The sequence below is a fragment of the Apium graveolens genome, chromosome 2, assembly GCF_009905375.1.
Source record: "Apium graveolens cultivar Ventura chromosome 2, ASM990537v1, whole genome shotgun sequence".
Taxonomy (NCBI): Eukaryota; Viridiplantae; Streptophyta; class Magnoliopsida; order Apiales; family Apiaceae; genus Apium; species Apium graveolens.
The window spans coordinates 244211444-244228806 of NC_133648.1; the positions used below are offsets into that span (position 1 = coordinate 244211444).

Sequence of the window (17363 nt, forward strand, 5' to 3'; positions counted from 1 at the left end):
GTGACATCAAGGAGTTTTCTGATCTAAATCTCTATCTAGATGAACTAGAAGAAGTGAGAGGAATTGATGCATACAGAAACCTACCTGAAAGGTTAGTGTTCAAGTACAAGGGAGGAAAGGAGATTCAGTGGCCACTTCACAGGATCCTTCAAGAAAGCCCAGCTGTACTGATTAAGGTTTATTCATCTTTCAAGAAGAACTTTGGGTTCAATGTTACTGCAAGAAGATTGGTTCTAAAGAAGATTGAAGAACTACAGAGTGTTAGAGCTAAAGATGCACTCCCAAAGACTCTAATCATCCCTTACACAGGGAGAAGAGTGCATCTAAGGCCCTACTGGCTGATGGAGTTCATAGATGACAAAGGTGTGAGAAGATTTTTCAGATTAGAAGACCAATTGAGCATCTCTAGCAATGAGACTCTCTTGGAAATGCAAGAAAAGCTTGGAAAACAACAGAAAGCTTGGAAAGAGATCCAGACCTTCAAGAAACTAGATAAATCTGCTCAGGCTAGAGGAGCATCTTGAAAATGACTGTGAGCAAAACTTTGTACATTTTGTTAATTGAAGCACTTTTCAATATAATCTACTGTCTTTTAAAGTTGTATTTTTAGGGTGTTTTGTTATCATCAAGTATCTCTTAATTTATGGCTACAATTCCAGCAGACATAAATTGGGGGAGATTGTTGTGTATATGTTGTGTACTTGATGATTTCATGAAAAAACACCTTGGTAGATTTTACTTAGTGAAAATGTAGCACTCGACGGATGAGAATTATAGTCCTGATGGATAACTCATTTTAGTCCCGGCGGATGATGACTTATTATCCATCGATTGAGTAGCTTATGTAATAATAAGTCTGTAGCATATTTCTGCATACACATTGTTTAGAATCTGTAGTAGTACTTAAGTCATGTTGACTTTAACTAGATATGCAGAATAGGTTGATTAATTGTACATAGATGATGTCTTGTAATTCTGCATAAATGAAATAGGGTCAAGTGCCTGATTGCTACCCGACGGATAAACAACAATAAATTCGACGGATAAACAACAATGAATTCGACGGATGATCAACAAGCCGACGGATGATCAATAACTCGACGGATGATCATAAACCCGAAGGATAAAGAATTCAAATATCTGTTGACAGTGACAACACAGTCACATGCGTCGAGTGTATGCAAATGGAATGTGGTAGCTTATTCAACTGGGTTTTCGAGAACAAAGAAGCATTTCCATTTCCATGCTATTATGAAGATATTCAAAGATGCTGGAATAGAGTAATGAAGTAGCATTGTATTAGAATTGATAGTTTTTGTTTTATTATCCTGTCTTATTACTTTGTAATCTTGGTGATATATAAACCAAGAAGCAGTAATATAATAGTAACTAAGGAACTAAGCAACCAAGAGAGAAACATTTGTAAGCTGTATTCTTAGCATTTCTCTCGTTCTTAGTTGTTATCATTTTGTAAGCAGCTGTGAGCTTTTTGCACATAGAGTTCTCTCGATATATATTATATATCTCTGGTGGAATCATTCAAATCTACCCGAAAGTTTTTAAAGACTCTTGTTTTTAATTACTTGTGTTTTGATTCATTTCAAGTAACCATTCAACATTCTGCTAATCAATTCACACTTATATATATATATATATTTGAGTTAGGACATTTTATTCAAGAAAAAGTTTCAAGAATTCCATTCAACCCCCTTCTGTAATTCTTGTTACATTGTTAAGGGACTAACATATTCTTAGGTGCACCCCCGAACAAGGGGTTAGATTATATCTATTATAATCTAAAGGGTGACTGGCCGGATCCTCCCGTGCCTACAGAGGATTTTTCTCGTGCGCAAAAGGTAGTTGATAGGACTGGTGTTGGTGATGAGCAGTACAGGCGATTGACTAGGCGTATGGAGGCCATGCACGACATTCACAGTCATTTTGCTAAAGATTTGATACACGCTCTCGGTACTGTTTTCCGAGACACTGGTGTCGAGGTTGATTGGCCACCTAATCCTCCACCCGAAGAGAGTGATCCTCCCGCTAACTAGCACAGAAGTGAAATGGGCGGGCGAAATTACGTGAGAGAGAGAACCTCTTGGTGGAGACTTCCCTTGAACCAGTCGCGGAGCTCTCAATGACAATTCTTCACATTTTCCTCAGACAGTGAGGTCTTTTTCAGTCTCCCTCCTTTCCCTTCATTCTAAGTACTATTTTGGATAGTATTTATGGTTCTATTTTTTTTAAAGTCTGCTTACGAGATGAAGCCTTCCAGTTGTTATTTTATTACCGAGACCAGTGGGACCTTTTTGTTTGATAAAGAGATGGAATTTATTGCATTTTAATAGTCCTCTAGGAAGGTCCCCGATTATAAGTTCTCGTTGACCACGGCCTATAGGAACCAGGCTATATAGGATCTTATGGAACAAGATTTGATTCTGCAAGCGGTTCCGTAAGAACGAATATATTTCGAATCATTGTTGCTCATCCAGTCCCCGCCGCTGCAGTAGAGTTTACTTTATAAGAAGTCTATAAAATCAAATATGCTCCGTTTTTTCTGTTGCAGAAAAAAAATCCCTTCCTCCCGTGGGATCGAAGGCAGTTCTCCATGTACCGGACACGTAGCTTATCGAATCAGTTACGACACGGATGGGAATGTATGCCTGCAATCCTTATTATCACCTTTAATGAGGAAATTGAAAATTTTAAGTCTGAGGGTGATAATGTAAGGATTAATTTGTGTGTGTTCATATAGATTCATATAGATTCATGTAGCATGTTTAGTGTATTTCATTCATGTTTTTGCATGATTGTTCATTTAGGTCATTTTTGTTTGCATTTTTGTTCTTATTATTATGTGAGTCCATTTAGTTGCATTTGCATGCATATAACATGATCCCTTAAGTTGAGCTATTTCTGATTGATTAGTAATGTTAATTTGAGTGTGGTGATCACGAATAGAGGGTTGTTTAATTCTTAATGAATTGATTTACATGCCAGAAGAAAAAAATTTCACAAGTCTTATAGGTTGATTTTAAGTTAGATCATGATCATACTTGTTTGTTGTTGAGATTTAATCACTTGGTTATATTTAGAATTTGTGATATTCCCGTAATAACGTAGGAACACTGAATTTAAATCTGGATAAAAACTTGGATTTCATTGCCAGTTGTGAATAAGGCTAGGCGTCAAATGGCTAGTAGCCGGCTCATATTTTTATGAGTAGTCTAGGATTGAATGAGATGGAGCGAAAAACACTCATTCAGAAATCATTGAAAAGAGAAAAAAAAGAAAAAAAAGTATATGTTTATGCATAATTGACCAAGAGTGAGCTCTTTAATACTCGAGTTATTAAGTTCTAGGGGACTTTGTGCCTAGTGACCTAAGGCTTTGATAGTCTGGGATCCGCTAACCTAACGCTCGCTACATGGGTATTATTATATAAGTCTTTTGGGACCTCATTCATTGCACGGTCAATTAAGCATCTTTATTATGTGTTCAATAATAGCGTGAATCCTTTTATAACTCTAGTATGAAGGAGGTGTTGTGAGTCATTATGCATTTAACGTCTATTTTGTTTATAAACTTGTGATTGTTTTGATGAAAGATAAGTTATGGTTATTGATCTAGTTTCAAGAGTATATCTGTTAAGCATCCACACACGCACGTTTCTGGTTTGTGAGATTTATTCGAACTCTTTTAAAAGTCATGGCATTCTTAGAGGCATTCACTTGTTGGTTGGTTATGGTTATTCTGAGAGGATCGATGACATTATCATTTAGTTGCATTCACGTAGTTGCATTCATGCATTAGGTTTGTTTTATAGATTTGAGTCTGTTTATGCTTGAGTACAAGCATCAATTCAAGTTTGGGGGTGTGATAAGTGTATTTTATATCTACTTGGAACGCTTCATTACAAGCTTAAGTTGGTGTTTTGGACTCAAGTTGCTGGTATTTTTGATATATTTTTGTGTTATTGCATTTCAGGCATCAGTTAAATGAAGAAAGGAGTTTTTCAAGGAAATATGCTAAAAAAAGCTAAGAATTGGAAGCCTAGGCCATTCTCAAGTTGAAGAGAATCTCGTTATCTTCGTGTGGGCAGTTGAATCGCTTAATTCTGACGAGCAGAACTCAAGATACGGCCAAAAGAAAAATCAAAAGAAAAATCCAGAAACCCTGCGCGGCCGCCCCCAAAACCAGCGCGACCGCGCCGAGTTTTTGCCAAAAAAACCAGCGCGCCCGTGCTGATTTTAGCACGGCCGCCCCACCCTTTTTGCCGCAGAATCCTGATTTTAGTAGAAATTGATGATTTTGAGGGTCCAGGTCCACTAGGGGCTTATATATACCAATAAAAAGACGTTTTTAACGATTGAGAGCAAGGAGAGAGCAATAAGAAGACCTAATAGTACAATACAACGAAGGAGAAGAAGATCTTGTTTTTACTTGTGATTCTTTGCTTAAGTTGTAATCTTGGATGCCTGTTTTCTTTGTTGTTTGACCTAATACTCTTGTTAACGTACTTTGTTATTATTATTCAGTTATTTCAGACCTAGTGTATCTTAGTTTATTTACCATGCTTTCATTAGAACTCGTGGTGATGATGAGTTCGGTTATGAACTAATCGTTATCGTGGGGTTCTAACGAATTTACTTATGGATTTCTATAGTTAATTTGTTTCAATATCTTGGTGTATGGTGATTGATTAATATCCTATTATTGGTTGTGCTTATTCGTCTTATGTGCGTAGCTAACATATAAGAAGCGTGTTAATCTCTATTGAAGCGAAAGTGAATATAAATGTTTACAATTTTCCATGCTAGCATAGGTTCATGTATAATTGTTATGCATGATTCGTAGGTAATTTTAACGATCTTACTTGCCCTATGTAATCACGATAGATAACTTGTTCATTAAACCTTTATGTTGTCAAATTCTATAGACATATAGGGTCTCAACATAATTGGTGTCTATTCAGCTTCTATCTCTTTTATAGATGTATGGTAGTAGGGTATTCGTACAATGAAAGTTGGCATTTACTAGTTTCGTGTTATCTGATTAGTTGTCATCACCATTGCATGTTAAGGTTAAGAACAATGACTTTGAATGAAGTATTTAATGAAGTTAGAATCCCATGTTTGTCTCATATAGTTACTTCAATCACTTTTATTCTTAGTTAACTGCACGTTAGTTTAATCTTAGTTATAAACATATCAACTTGTTATTGTGTTAGCATTGAGCGATAGCCATACCATTGTTGCATAAGTGCATAATCTTAAGTTAACTAAAAGAGTCTCTGTGGGTTTGAATCTGATTTATATCTTATACTACTTGCGAACGCGTATACTTGCGTGTAATTTTAGCGCGTGTTTCTGCCCTAATAGGAAGCTTACAGAGTGGGTTATCAAAGAGGTTCGAAAGCACATGACTGACTATCATACAGTCCCTCCTCCACCCCTAGAAAAAAGGAGAGGGCATCTCGGGCTAACATCATTCATATAATTCTAGGAGGGTCTCATATCGGTGGAGATAGATGGAAGGCGATGGACAAATATGCCCAGGAGGCGAAGGACAAGCCCCAACGTCAACCATCTGAACCAAAAGCCCCCAGAGCTCTTTGAAAGAGAGGTCGATGACATCATGTTTACGGAAACTGATGCCAAGTGGGTTTATTACCCTCATACTGATGCCCTGGTGATAAAAATGAAGATTGGGATGGTGAATGTGCACCGAGCGTCGGTGGATACTGGGAGCTCGGCTGACGTATTGACTTATGATGCATATAAGAAATTGGGGTTGTTGGACAAAGACCTCACCTCGACAGGTGGGCACCTGTACTGGTTTACAGGAAACTCAATCGGAGTAAAGAGGACGATCCGGATCCCAGTGACTTTGGAAGAAGAACCTTATGCAGCCACACAGGTTGCCATGTTTACAATCGTAGATCAGCCATGTGCTTACAATGTTATAGTCAGCAGACCCCTTTTGAGGGCAATGAGGATGGTGACCCCGATCCATCATATGACAGTAAAATTCCCAACTCCCACGGGGTAGGCTTCTTGAAGAGCTTTCAGTACGAATCGAGAGTTTGTTATAATCAGGCACTCAAGGCAGCAGAGTTGGGAAATGTATTGAAAGACGATCAATCTGGATAAATGTGATGTCCTCATGAAATAGGCTAAGGGGAGGAAAGAACACGTCCTGAAGGCCGCGAGACATGTAACATGATCTCGATTGAGGAATTGCCAAAGGGCTATTTTGAGCATATGGGGATTCAAGTGGAGTCGCGCCCTGGGGTCTTGCTAATAGAAGCCTCTCACCCTATCATGGTGGGGCAAGAGGGGATTGTAGAGGAAGCAAGTGATGATGAAGATAGCTCTGAACATGTTACATCAAGACTCAAGAAAGGAAAGGTAATCAACCGTGAGGTTACCATGACTGCTGAAGTTTTGATCAGTTTAGGTCGAGCTCGTGAGCCCGTGCTCGAGGTTACAGAATACTTAACAATCACAGAAGAGGGGGAAACTAGTGAGGCTATGGCAGACTTGGATCCGAGAATACACCTGATGGTTGAACGAGATGGGGTCGCAGAAGACATGATCTCAATTTTGGCAGACCCGAATGATCCTTCCAAGGTGCTAAGAATAATCTTTAACTTGAGCCCCGAGCTGAGAGAATACCTGGCTCAATTATTGAGGAAAAATTTGGATGTCTTTGCATGGTCGCACTCTGATGTGGTGGGGATCGACCCGAGTGTCATTTACCACCGACTTAACTTAAATCCAAAAAAGAAAGGGGTCAGGGAGAACAGACGGGCGATTAGTGGAGAGAGGGCGGGGGCCCTCAAGGAAGAAGTGGATAGACTAATGGAGGCAGGGCTCGTAAGGGAAGCCTTTTACCCAATGTGGCTGGCAAACCCAGTGCCTGTCGAAAAACCAAATGGCAAATGGAGGACATGTGTGGACTTCACTGACCTCAACAAAGCCTGCCTGAAGGATAGTTTTCTTCTACCCCGAATCGACCAGCTGGTTGATTCCACGATTGGGCACGCATTACTTAGCTTTAGGGATGCTTAATCGGGATATAACTAAATCCCAATGTATGGGCCAGATCAGGAGCATACCATCTTTATCACTGATCGGGGCCTCTATCATTACATTGGGATGCCCTTCGGGCTCCTTAATGTTGGAGCAACCTACCAAAGGTTGGTGAATAAGATGTTCAAACACCAACTGGGAAAAACTATGGAGGCGTATGTGGATGATATGTTAGTGAAGTCATAGGAGGCAAATGACCATGTTCGTCACCTATCAGACATGTTCTAGATCTTGAGGGAGTACATGATGAAGCTCAATCCCCAAAAATATGTGTTCAAGGTCGAGTCTGGGAAGTTTCTGGGCTTTACTGTCGACCATTTGGGTATTGAGGCCAACCCTGCCAAGATACGAGCCCTACTTGAGATGAAATCTCCACGACGGGTAAAGGATATGCAGAGCTTGACAAGATGAGTGGCTGCTCTGAACGGCTTTATCTCAAGGTCCTCCGACAGATGCCATGAATTCTTTAAAGCTATCAAGGGAGTGGGGAAGAACTTTTAATGGACAAAGGAGTGTGAAGACGCATTCGAGAACATAAAGGAGCACCTCGGTAGCCTTCATATGCTGTCCAACCCCAAGGCAAGGGAAGTCCTGGTCCTTTACTTGGCCGTCTCCGACTTCTCAGTTAGTGCTGTGTTAGTCCGGGAATATGATGGTATCTAGCTCCCGGTATATTATGTGAGCAAAAGACTAGCCGACGCAGAGACTCGGTACACAAATCTCGAGAAGCTGACATATGTTCTAATCCTAGCCTCTCGGAACCTCAGACCCTATTTTCAAGACAATAAAATAGAAGTGAGAACCTCTTATCCACTTAGACAGATGATGCACAAGTCTGAGGCTTCTAGTCGAATGTTGAAGTGGACAGTAGAGCTTGACCAGTTTGAGGCGGATTATAAACCTAGGACCGCATTAAAGGCCAAGCCTTGGCTGACTTTATTCTGGAGTTTCCCCCACACCAGGAAGTGGACCAGGGGGCCCTCATTATCATACCAGGGTAGAGGAGAGTGAGCAGGGGAAGCAGAACTGCGCCCCAAATCTTTGAAGGTGAATAAAAGAACACCTTTTTTAGCAACCATCTTTTCATCCAGCCTCACGCTAGCCTTGGAAATGAGGGCAGAGAATTTGAACGTGTTTAGTGACTCTATGATCGTGGTCAACCAGATAAATGGGGGGGGGGTACCAAGCTAAGGGGTCGATAACGGAGCTTTACTTAAAATGTACACAGAGGATAATTGGGATGTTCAACGAAGTGAGGCTGGAGCTAATCCCATGCGGGTAGAATGAAGGTGAAGACGAGCTAGCTAATCTCGGCTCGCGCTGGGAGGCCACTCTGTTAGGGATCGTTCCCCTTGATATACAGAGGCAACCTAGTGTGCCCGAATATGAGATTTGCACCATTGGTAGCGGCCTCAGCCCAACATGGATGACCCCCATTTTGGCTTATATAAAAGAAGTATCGCTTCCAGACGAAAAGAATGAGGCAAGAAGGATGAGATACAAGGCAGCTTGCTATGTGGTATATGATGGGACTCTATATAGAAGAGGGTTCAGTGTGCCCCTCCTCAAATGTATTGATGAAGATAAGTAAAAAGGTTGATTGTTAAAAATGAACTATTAGAAAGAAAATAAATGCGGCCCGAAAGAACTTGTCTTATATGGGTTGTAGTAGAAATGAGTTTGGATTTGAGGAACCTCGTGAATGTAGAAATAGGGCTCTTCCACTTTCCTGAGTTGCTCGGCCCGCTGTGGATGAGGTTTTTCTTATTATAACACGACCAGACAGATAAATAGAAGTATCCAAAGTCATTTGGCGAATGTTTCAAGTTGAGAAAATAACCCAGCTGCCTCGCGGTGAGAGGAGGAAACCCGCGCTTATGGTACATGATGTGCAAGGCGATAGCGGCCCTGTATCCATTCGGGTTAATCTGAAGTGGGGCGAGCTGGTAGTATATACAAACATCTTTGATGAAAGGGTGAAGAGGTGAAGAAATCCCAAGCCTGAGTAGGAAGATGGAAAAAACCATGCAAGGCACTCTACCTCCATTATCCTGATGCTTGAATCTATAGCATCGCATATGCGGCCTGGAAAGAATCACATGACCCTTGAGCTTGAAATGGTCAATGATATCGACTAGATAATTCTGGGTAAGTGAGGATGCCAGGTCGCGATAGGCTAAGATTTTTACCTCCTCTTAGGCCGAGCTCGAGCTCTATTCTCCATCTGAAATAATTTGTTTCCTGAAGATGATCTCACCCTTGAGCTCAGGTCATTAGGCATATATGGTTCAGGGGAAGTAGCATGGACATAAGTATAGTTGCAGATATTGATCTGACTTGTAACATCTGCCAACTCCTCGCTCATTGGGGGGTGCGAGCCATCCTCCTCGCCCTCGAGCACAAGGATGGTGTATTTTGTAGCAACCGATATTTTTCCTTTATTGGTATCATATTAGCTGCTGCCTAGATCACTGTCAGTTGATTCAGAATCGAGGTGAGTGGGGTCAAGATTGGTTTCTGCAGCTAACTTGAGACGAACCTCCTTTTGTCGAGCCATTTCCCTTAGGATTTCGTTTGCTTGCTCCTTGTCAATAGGGGCGGGCTTACGGCTTAAAAGCTCCTCTAGCCCGAGCGATGCATGAATATTGGAAAAATCCATAGGTTTTCTTCTCCAATTGTAAATGTTGGTCTCCCTTGTGTAATCTTCAAGGTTGGGGTCGAGATGGATATTCAACGAGCTGGAACCACTGTCACGCATTTCATTTTCGACTCTAGCTATGTTCATAGCTCCCTGTGGGGTGATAACGGAGCTGGGAAAAATAAGCTGGCTAAGGCATCCAAAGATAGAAGCGAGCTCGCGTTGGAAGTATTTTGAGCCTCACTGCTCAGGTGGATATTAATTGAGAGGAGAAGGGGTGGCTGAAGAGCGAGCCGGGCTCGAGGAAGAGCGAGTCGGGCTCGAGGAAGAGCGAGGCGGGCTCGAGGAAGAGCGAGTCGGGCTCGAGGAAGAGCGAGCCGGGCTCGAGGAAGAGCAGGATGATCCATAGGAGCGAGCTGAAGATACACTCGATATCTGTAAAAGATGGTGAATATTAGTGTGTGGCCCTAAAAAATGAATATAAAAATAGGGTCGCACCTAAGTGTGCTCGCGTCGCACACGAAAGAGGGGTCGCGCCTAAAAGTCTAAGCGAACTTGTGGGCTCGCATCGCAGTTTGTGAGTGTGTGAAGTCAAAATAGGATTGCATTGAACATGTGGTGTGTGCTCGCATGTGGCGTTATAATGATGAAGAAAAAACAACAAATATGAATGATTTCAGATCAAAATGATACCTATAGATGATACAAACGAAGATCCTGAATAATATATGGCCGGAGAGTAACGCCGCTGGTAGATGGTCATTGTGGTGATGATTGTTTTAGCCGTGGTAGATCCCTGAGAAAAATGGACAACAATTCGTTAGTGTTCTTGGAAAAGTGAAGAAATGAAATGCGGAACTCACATATTTATAGAGGATATGCGAGGGAAGGTTGTGTTGACACGTGTCATCATCTTAGAGGTTGACACAGATCCCCATGCCAGCTGTCTTACAGCTGTTATACATTCAAAAGACACGACCGTTGAAAGGAATGTGAGGCTGCCGGTGCGACCCCATTGGCACGCAATTGTAGGAGCATAAAAAATAAATGTTGAAAAAATTCCTAGCCTAAAACATGCGACCAGAAATTTTTGGGGTAGTTGTTATGCCCGCTTTTGGGGCATGAGCCCTAAACAGGTCCCTATGGCCATATTGAAGAATCGGGCTTAAATAATTGGATGTACGAGCTGGGCTAGCACATGCGTGTTGGGTTTGCACATGCGTGCTGGGCTCATGAGCTGATGGGTGAGTTGGGCTTATAACACGTGAGCTGGGCTCGTGTGCTAGCATCTAATGGAATAACGAGGGGGAAGTCCTCTTAATGGGTTGAAGAAGAATAGGTGCGGGCCGAGGTGACCAGGCCGGCTCGCACTTAGATAATTTATTTGAAAAAATGGAAAATGACTCATAGATGACTGAGTTATTCGTAAATTTCGGGGCTGACACGGGACATTCCTACAACCACGAGAAGAAATGCGGAAATGTCGCAAGATTGTAGGAAGCGTGTGGGGCCGGTCAAGGTTTACGTGACTAATCGGCTAAAGGCCTGATTTCGGTCTGGGCTTGGGTTGCACGAGTCGAAAAATCCTAACCCTAACCTAGATGACTTGTTCCTCAATAACTACGTGAGACTTGATCCCTATAAATATGATACATAGGCACTTGTATGAGACATGAGTCGAGACTTGATAAAGAATAACGAAAACCCTAATTTTTCTTGAGGAGTCAACCTACAAGTTCAGTCACCATCATATATACCCTTCCTCCGCCACAAAACATCATATTTAATCTTTATTCCGACCAATATGCTCTAAAATAGTGTAATACGAAATTCTCCTTATAACCGTCACGTTAACATAACAATTGTTGATCAGAGTTATCATAACAATTGGTGGATTAGAACTCAGGGCCAATTGTTGAACCAAGTTTAAGCTTAATGATTACCATTTACCAGCAATAACTTTTTTATTTGTATACATATAAAAAAGGGAAAAAGAATAAGACAATATGTTAATTGGATAGGAAAGTGAAGCCCACTTTGAGTCGGTGGACCCATGAGATTCATAATTTTTCCCATCCTAAAAGTCTTGTAATAAGGCAGTTGCAGTACTTTGGTTTTTTACGTACAAATATTTGCACCATTCAACACGTTAAAGGCGACTTTGAAAACGATGGTTACTGCTGCTATACACAAGAAGTCTCCGCGAAGTTTCCTTTGATAAATACTTACTCTCCTCAGTATTGTCCACTTACAAGCATTCTTGGGTTTTGTTTCCAACCTTGTTTTTGCTCTTTCTTCGGTACGCTCGTCTCCTCCCCCCTTAATTTTACATATTTTTGGTATATTTTCTTGTTTTATTTACTTATTTTCATAGTTTTACAAGTCAATGTTTTGATGTTATAATTAAGGTTATGTAAAGATACTTAAATATATTGTGTTTGCATACGTGGTGGTTGTATGTTTTTGTATGTATGTTCAGAAGTTGTGTGTTTATGGTTGATGAATGATGATTATGTATACAAGTTGCAAATACTGGATTATAAATTTGTGATTTTATGTTAACAGATTTAACTAAATTAGTGAGTGTTATAGCAAGTTAGTGCTGAGTACAGTTATTTATCAAAATAGCTTTGTGATCACTGACACACCATAGTGTTTTTATTTGTTCGAGAATTCTAAAAGGCCTTATTACTTGAGTTTCGTGTTGAATTAAGGTTTTTATGTTGCATGAAATTCAGGGGTAATGGATTTGATTCTTGTATCATTGTTAATGGAATATTGTTTCTTCTTGCAGTATTTCACGGTCATGGGTGGACCTTTGATGCTACCTGAAACAGTTTTTATATGAATTGCTGCTTTTTTTGAATTTCGATTGAATAACAGAGTTTTATCATCCTGTCTCTGCCGTGTCTTGCATATAAATTAAGCTATGAATTACAGACAAGAGAAATTTGTGCAGTAAGTCATTCTTTTTTGAATCATTGGCCTTTAAATGGCCTCTATGATTGCTTGTGCAGTCTTATATATATTTTTCATTGTTATGATGTCCTAACTTACAATCTACTTGTGTTATATGCTTCCTCAATATTTGTAAATGTAAACTCTGAACCTCATTTTTTTATTGAATCACTGAACTCTTGCTTGAAATTACCCTATGTTCAGGTTCCAGGATTGGAAATCAGAGAAAAGCTCTGATGTACTGATATCTGATAATGAAGGAATTCAATCGGAGAAACTTGGATTATCAATGAACGCAGTCTCACGCAAGTTAAGACGAAGCTTTAACCGCAGTTCTGAGAGGATAGAAAACCTGCATAGGTCATTTAAATCTCAATCCTTCAGTAGCCTTTTGGCAAAAGGCGTGGGGTCTAGCAAAACAATACTTGATCCGCAAGGACCCTTCCTACAGAAGTGGAATAAGATATTTGTAATATCCTGCATCGTTGCTCTGTCTCTAGACCCTTTGTTCTTTTACATTCCAGTCATCAACGATGTCAAGAAGTGTCTAGTGCTGGATAAGAAGTTGGAAACTACTGCCTGCGTTTTGCGCTCTTTTACCGATATATTCTACATAATTCACATTTTCTTTCAGTTTCGTACTGGTTTTATTGCTCCATCTTCACGAGTTTTTGGAAGAGGTGTTTTAGTTGAAGATGCTTCTGCAATAGCAAAGAAATATTTGAAGTCATACTTCTTGATTGATATTCTAGCAGTCCTTCCACTACCGCAGGTAATGATAGACATTGACACGGTTTTTGTGCTTTTTTTTTATAGTGAACTAAGAAGTATTATCTTTGCTTCCTAATGTCTGTAGGTTGCAGTTGTAATCATCATTCCACATATGGGAGGCTCACATCCGCTGCACACTAAGAATTTGCTGAAGTATATTGTTCTTTTTCAATATATACCCAGGGTTCTTCGAGTCTTCCCATTGTATAAAGAAGTCACGCGAACTTCGGGGATACTTACTGAAACTGCATGGGCTGGTGCTGCATTCAACCTTTTCCTCTACATGCTTGCTAGTCATGTAAGTGCTGTTGCTAGCTAACACGAGCACATCATACAAAGAATAGATGAGCTACTACGAGACAAATAAATAGGCTCAAAATTCCCTACACCTGTACATGCACATCTAACATCACTATTCATAATCTAGTAGTTTTTTTAGACAAATTACTACTAAGCTTTATACATAGGCTACGTTTGTTTCGTGGGGTATATAATGCCAGTGTTTAAAAAAAAATTCAGATGAGGATATTTATCCAGAAAAAAAAACACAAAAGACACGGCCTATTTTTGTTTATTGACTATGCTTGTTATCCAGAAAAAATAAAGAACAAAGACACAGGCCACTAATTAGCTTTATACATTGGCTATGTTTTTTATTGACTGAATGACTTGCACTTTCTGAATTTATACTGTATTAAATTTTATTTATTTCAAGAACTAAACCCAGTTTCCTTTTTGGTTAATTACCTTGAGATTAATTATACTCAGGGAGAGAGTGAGATCAATAGTCTCCTCATATTGAACTAAAAGGTGATTGGAAAAAAATATTCCAGAAGGTTTATGCATCGTAAGTGCAAATTCTAGATTAAACAAATCCTTGCAAACAAATATAGATAATGTTTTCCTTAATCTGTATTCAAATATTGATAAACTTTATCGTCTTCTTATGTTATTGATATTCTTTCATTATTAGAGCTCTATATGACTTGCTGAACTTTCAGGTGCTTGGAGGCTTTTGGTATTTGAGTTCGATAGAGCGAGAAACAACATGCTGGCGTAAAGCATGCAACAATTCTACCAATTCTGAGGACTGTATACATTCTTCATTTCATTGTGATGAGAATAAGAATTTTGATTCACTTTTGAATGTATCATGCCCGATAAAAACACCAAACAAAACACTCTTCGATTTTGGAATTTATCATGATGCTCTTGATTCTGGAATTGTTGAGTCCATGGATTTTCCCCAGAAGTTATTTTATTGTTTCTGGTGGGGCTTGCAGAACTTAAGGTATGAGTACAATAAACTCAAGATGGTATAATTTAATAACATGAAGCACACCATAAGTATTCTTAAGGCGTTTGTATGAATATTAGTTCAACTTTCTTAATCTTTTTGTAAGGGGAAATAATAGTTAAAATGGGTACATAACTTAAATATTTCTCAAAAGGCACTTCTTTTTATCTTACTTTATTTTGTTCGATATTGTAATATTGATCTGTTTCCATGTGTTTCACATAAAAATACGTTGATTTTGCAAAATTCATGTGCATTCATCTACTTGTATAGTAATAGAAGCAGTCAAATACATGAGGCCTGGCTTTTGAATGACTGTAACCACAGTGGACTCTCTCGCCTATCTTGATCCTTGTCATGTTTATGTGATAGCTCGTTTATTCATCAAAAATTGCAGTTTAATTTAAATTGATAACTCTCTATGTTAGTCTTGAAAGCAGTGTGTGATTTTTCATCTATTCTATTTTGCAGTTCGCTAGGCCAAAATCTACAAACAAGCACCTATGTTTGGGAAATCTGCTTTGCAGTATTCATTTCTATCTCTGGCTTAGTTTTATTTTCGTTTCTCATTGGAAATATGCAGGTTTGTAGTACTATTTCTTTAAGTTTTACATTATTGAGACTTAAATGTTCAGTCAAAGTTATAAATTGCAGTTCATATGACAATGTGTTTGTTAACATCAATGAATCCTTTGCGCCTGATATCACTCTGTATGGATAAAGTATTTCTTCATTGAAATGAAACAAAATATGTTATTACTCTTTGTTTCCTTTGAATTTTGGTTATTTTTAAGTCTACTCTTTGCATTCCAGACATATCTTCAATCAACAACTAAAAGGTTGGAGGAGATGAGAGTGAAAAGACGAGATGCAGAACAATGGATGTCCCACCGCCTGCTGCCGGGGAATCTGAGAGAAAGAATCAGGCGGTATGAGCAGTATAAATGGCAGGAAACTAGAGGTGTTGATGAAGAGAATCTGATCCGTAACCTTCCCAAGGATCTTAGAAGGGATATCAAACGGCACCTTTGTTTGGCTTTGCTGACTAGGGTGGGTTTCTCTTTAATTATCTCTGACATAGTAGCCTCTAGTTAATATGATAATATAGTCTAAATGTTCTATTAGGGTTGTTTTTCGGCATTTGGTACTTTAATATCTCTGGAACATATACTTTCAATTCTAGAATGTCCTGTCTACAAAGGTTTAGTTTTGTGCTGTGGTGATCTTGAAAAGCGGTTTGGACATTTGATGATAATTGATCAATATATATTGTAGATATTAAATGTTATGGCTTTTCAAGGTGCAACTAAAATGATGGTTAGTTTCAGCTCCACATTAACACTTATGTATCTTATTTTTTCTATTTTGAAAGGTGCCCATGTTTGAAAAGATGGATGAGCAATTGTTGGATGCACTCTGTGACTGCCTTAAGCCGGTGCTGCACACTGAGGATAGCTATATTGTACGAGAGGGGGACCCAGTGGATGAGATGCTGTTCGTAATGCGAGGCAAGTTACTAACTGTTACCACCAATGGAGGACGGACAGGCTTCTTCAACTCTGATTGTTTAAAAGCTGGTGATTTTTGTGGAGAAGAACTACTCACTTGGGCCCTGGATCCCCATTCGTCATCAAATCTCCCAATTTCTACAAGAACAGTTAGAGTCCTCTCAGAAGTTGAGGCCTTTGCTCTTATGGCCGATGATTTGAAATTTGTTGCGTCTCAGTATAGGCGACTCCACAGCAAGCAGCTACGCCATACATTTAGGTTTTACTCACAGCAATGGAGGACTTGGGCAGCTTGTTTCATACAGGCTGCTTGGCGACGACACTGTAGAAAGAAGATGGAGGAATCACTTCGAGAAGAGGAAGATAGGTTACAAACTGCACTGGCCACAGGCACTGGTAGCTCACCAAGTTTAGGTGCAACAATCTACGCTTCAAGATTTGCTGCTAATGCACTTCGTGCTTTACGACGCAATGGTACAAGAAAAGCAAGGATTCCAGACAGAGTACCACCAATGTTGCTCCAGAAGCCAGCAGAACCTGATTTTACTGCTGAAGATAAATAAACAGTACATAATCTCATGAGTGTTCTCATTAAATGTCAAAATTGTAAGCATTTAGTTATTGTTCTTTCAATTTCTTAGGCCCTTCTGTATTGTAAGTTGTATATACCCTTAACTTCGGTTTTTCTTTTTAGGCCATATTCTTGCTGCATTCTTTGTGTTGTAAATCTCACTAACAAATATAGCAACATATAAGCAAGTGTATAAAGAATTTAGCAAGTTTAGGCCAAGACCACAGTTAACAAAACAAAACATGCAGGTAAACAAAAACAAAATCAGTAACTGAAATAACGAGGAGAGAAAGAAAGATGTACCTGAAACCATAGCTTTTAACAGTGACTGAAATAAAGGTTCACAGATACAAAATGCCAAGAAAAATGATCACAGCTGAGTCACCAGGCCTTACTCGAAGTCCTGACTGCTCTTGAAGAGAATATTGCCCCTACCTGCTGCGTTTGGGATGCGCACAATATCTCCACCAGGATAAAACAGCTCGGAGTTTATGTTAACAGCAGCAACAAAAGCTCCACTTCGACC

At 39.6% G+C, this 17363-nt stretch overlaps 2 protein-coding genes across 2 annotated transcripts; both read left to right on the forward strand.

The window, feature by feature from the left end:
* Positions 1-5550: 5550 nt before the first annotated feature.
* On the forward strand, positions 5551-6051 carry LOC141698702 (uncharacterized). The gene has a single exon (XM_074503472.1). The coding sequence runs from the start codon at positions 5551-5553 to the stop codon at positions 6049-6051; it is 501 nt and encodes a 166-aa protein (XP_074359573.1).
* Positions 6052-11876: 5825 nt separating this feature from the next.
* On the forward strand, positions 11877-16977 carry LOC141708269 (cyclic nucleotide-gated ion channel 1-like). The gene is made up of 8 exons (XM_074511790.1): positions 11877-12031; positions 12527-12690; positions 12895-13462; positions 13547-13759; positions 14463-14752; positions 15230-15341; positions 15572-15808; positions 16131-16977. Exons 2-8 carry the CDS (start codon positions 12662-12664, stop codon positions 16827-16829), a joined length of 2148 nt encoding a protein of 715 aa, XP_074367891.1. The 5' UTR covers positions 11877-12031; positions 12527-12661; the 3' UTR covers positions 16830-16977.
* Positions 16978-17363: the final 386 nt, after the last annotated feature.

What these genes read in the sequence shown, in the direction of transcription:
- LOC141698702 (XM_074503472.1), top strand. Translation starts at nt 5,551, where the DNA reads ATGCCCAGGAGGCGAAGGACAAGCCCCAACGTCAACCATCTGAACCAA.
- LOC141708269 (XM_074511790.1), top strand. Translation starts at nt 12,662, where the DNA reads ATGAATTACAGACAAGAGAAATTTGTGCA. An exon ending in TGGGGCTTGCAGAACTTAAG is followed by an intron (nt 14,753 to 15,229) that starts GTATGAGTACAA and finishes TCTATTTTGCAG; the next exon opens with TTCGCTAGGCCAAAATCTAC. An exon ending in TTCTCATTGGAAATATGCAG is followed by an intron (nt 15,342 to 15,571) that starts GTTTGTAGTACT and finishes TTTGCATTCCAG; the next exon opens with ACATATCTTCAATCAACAAC.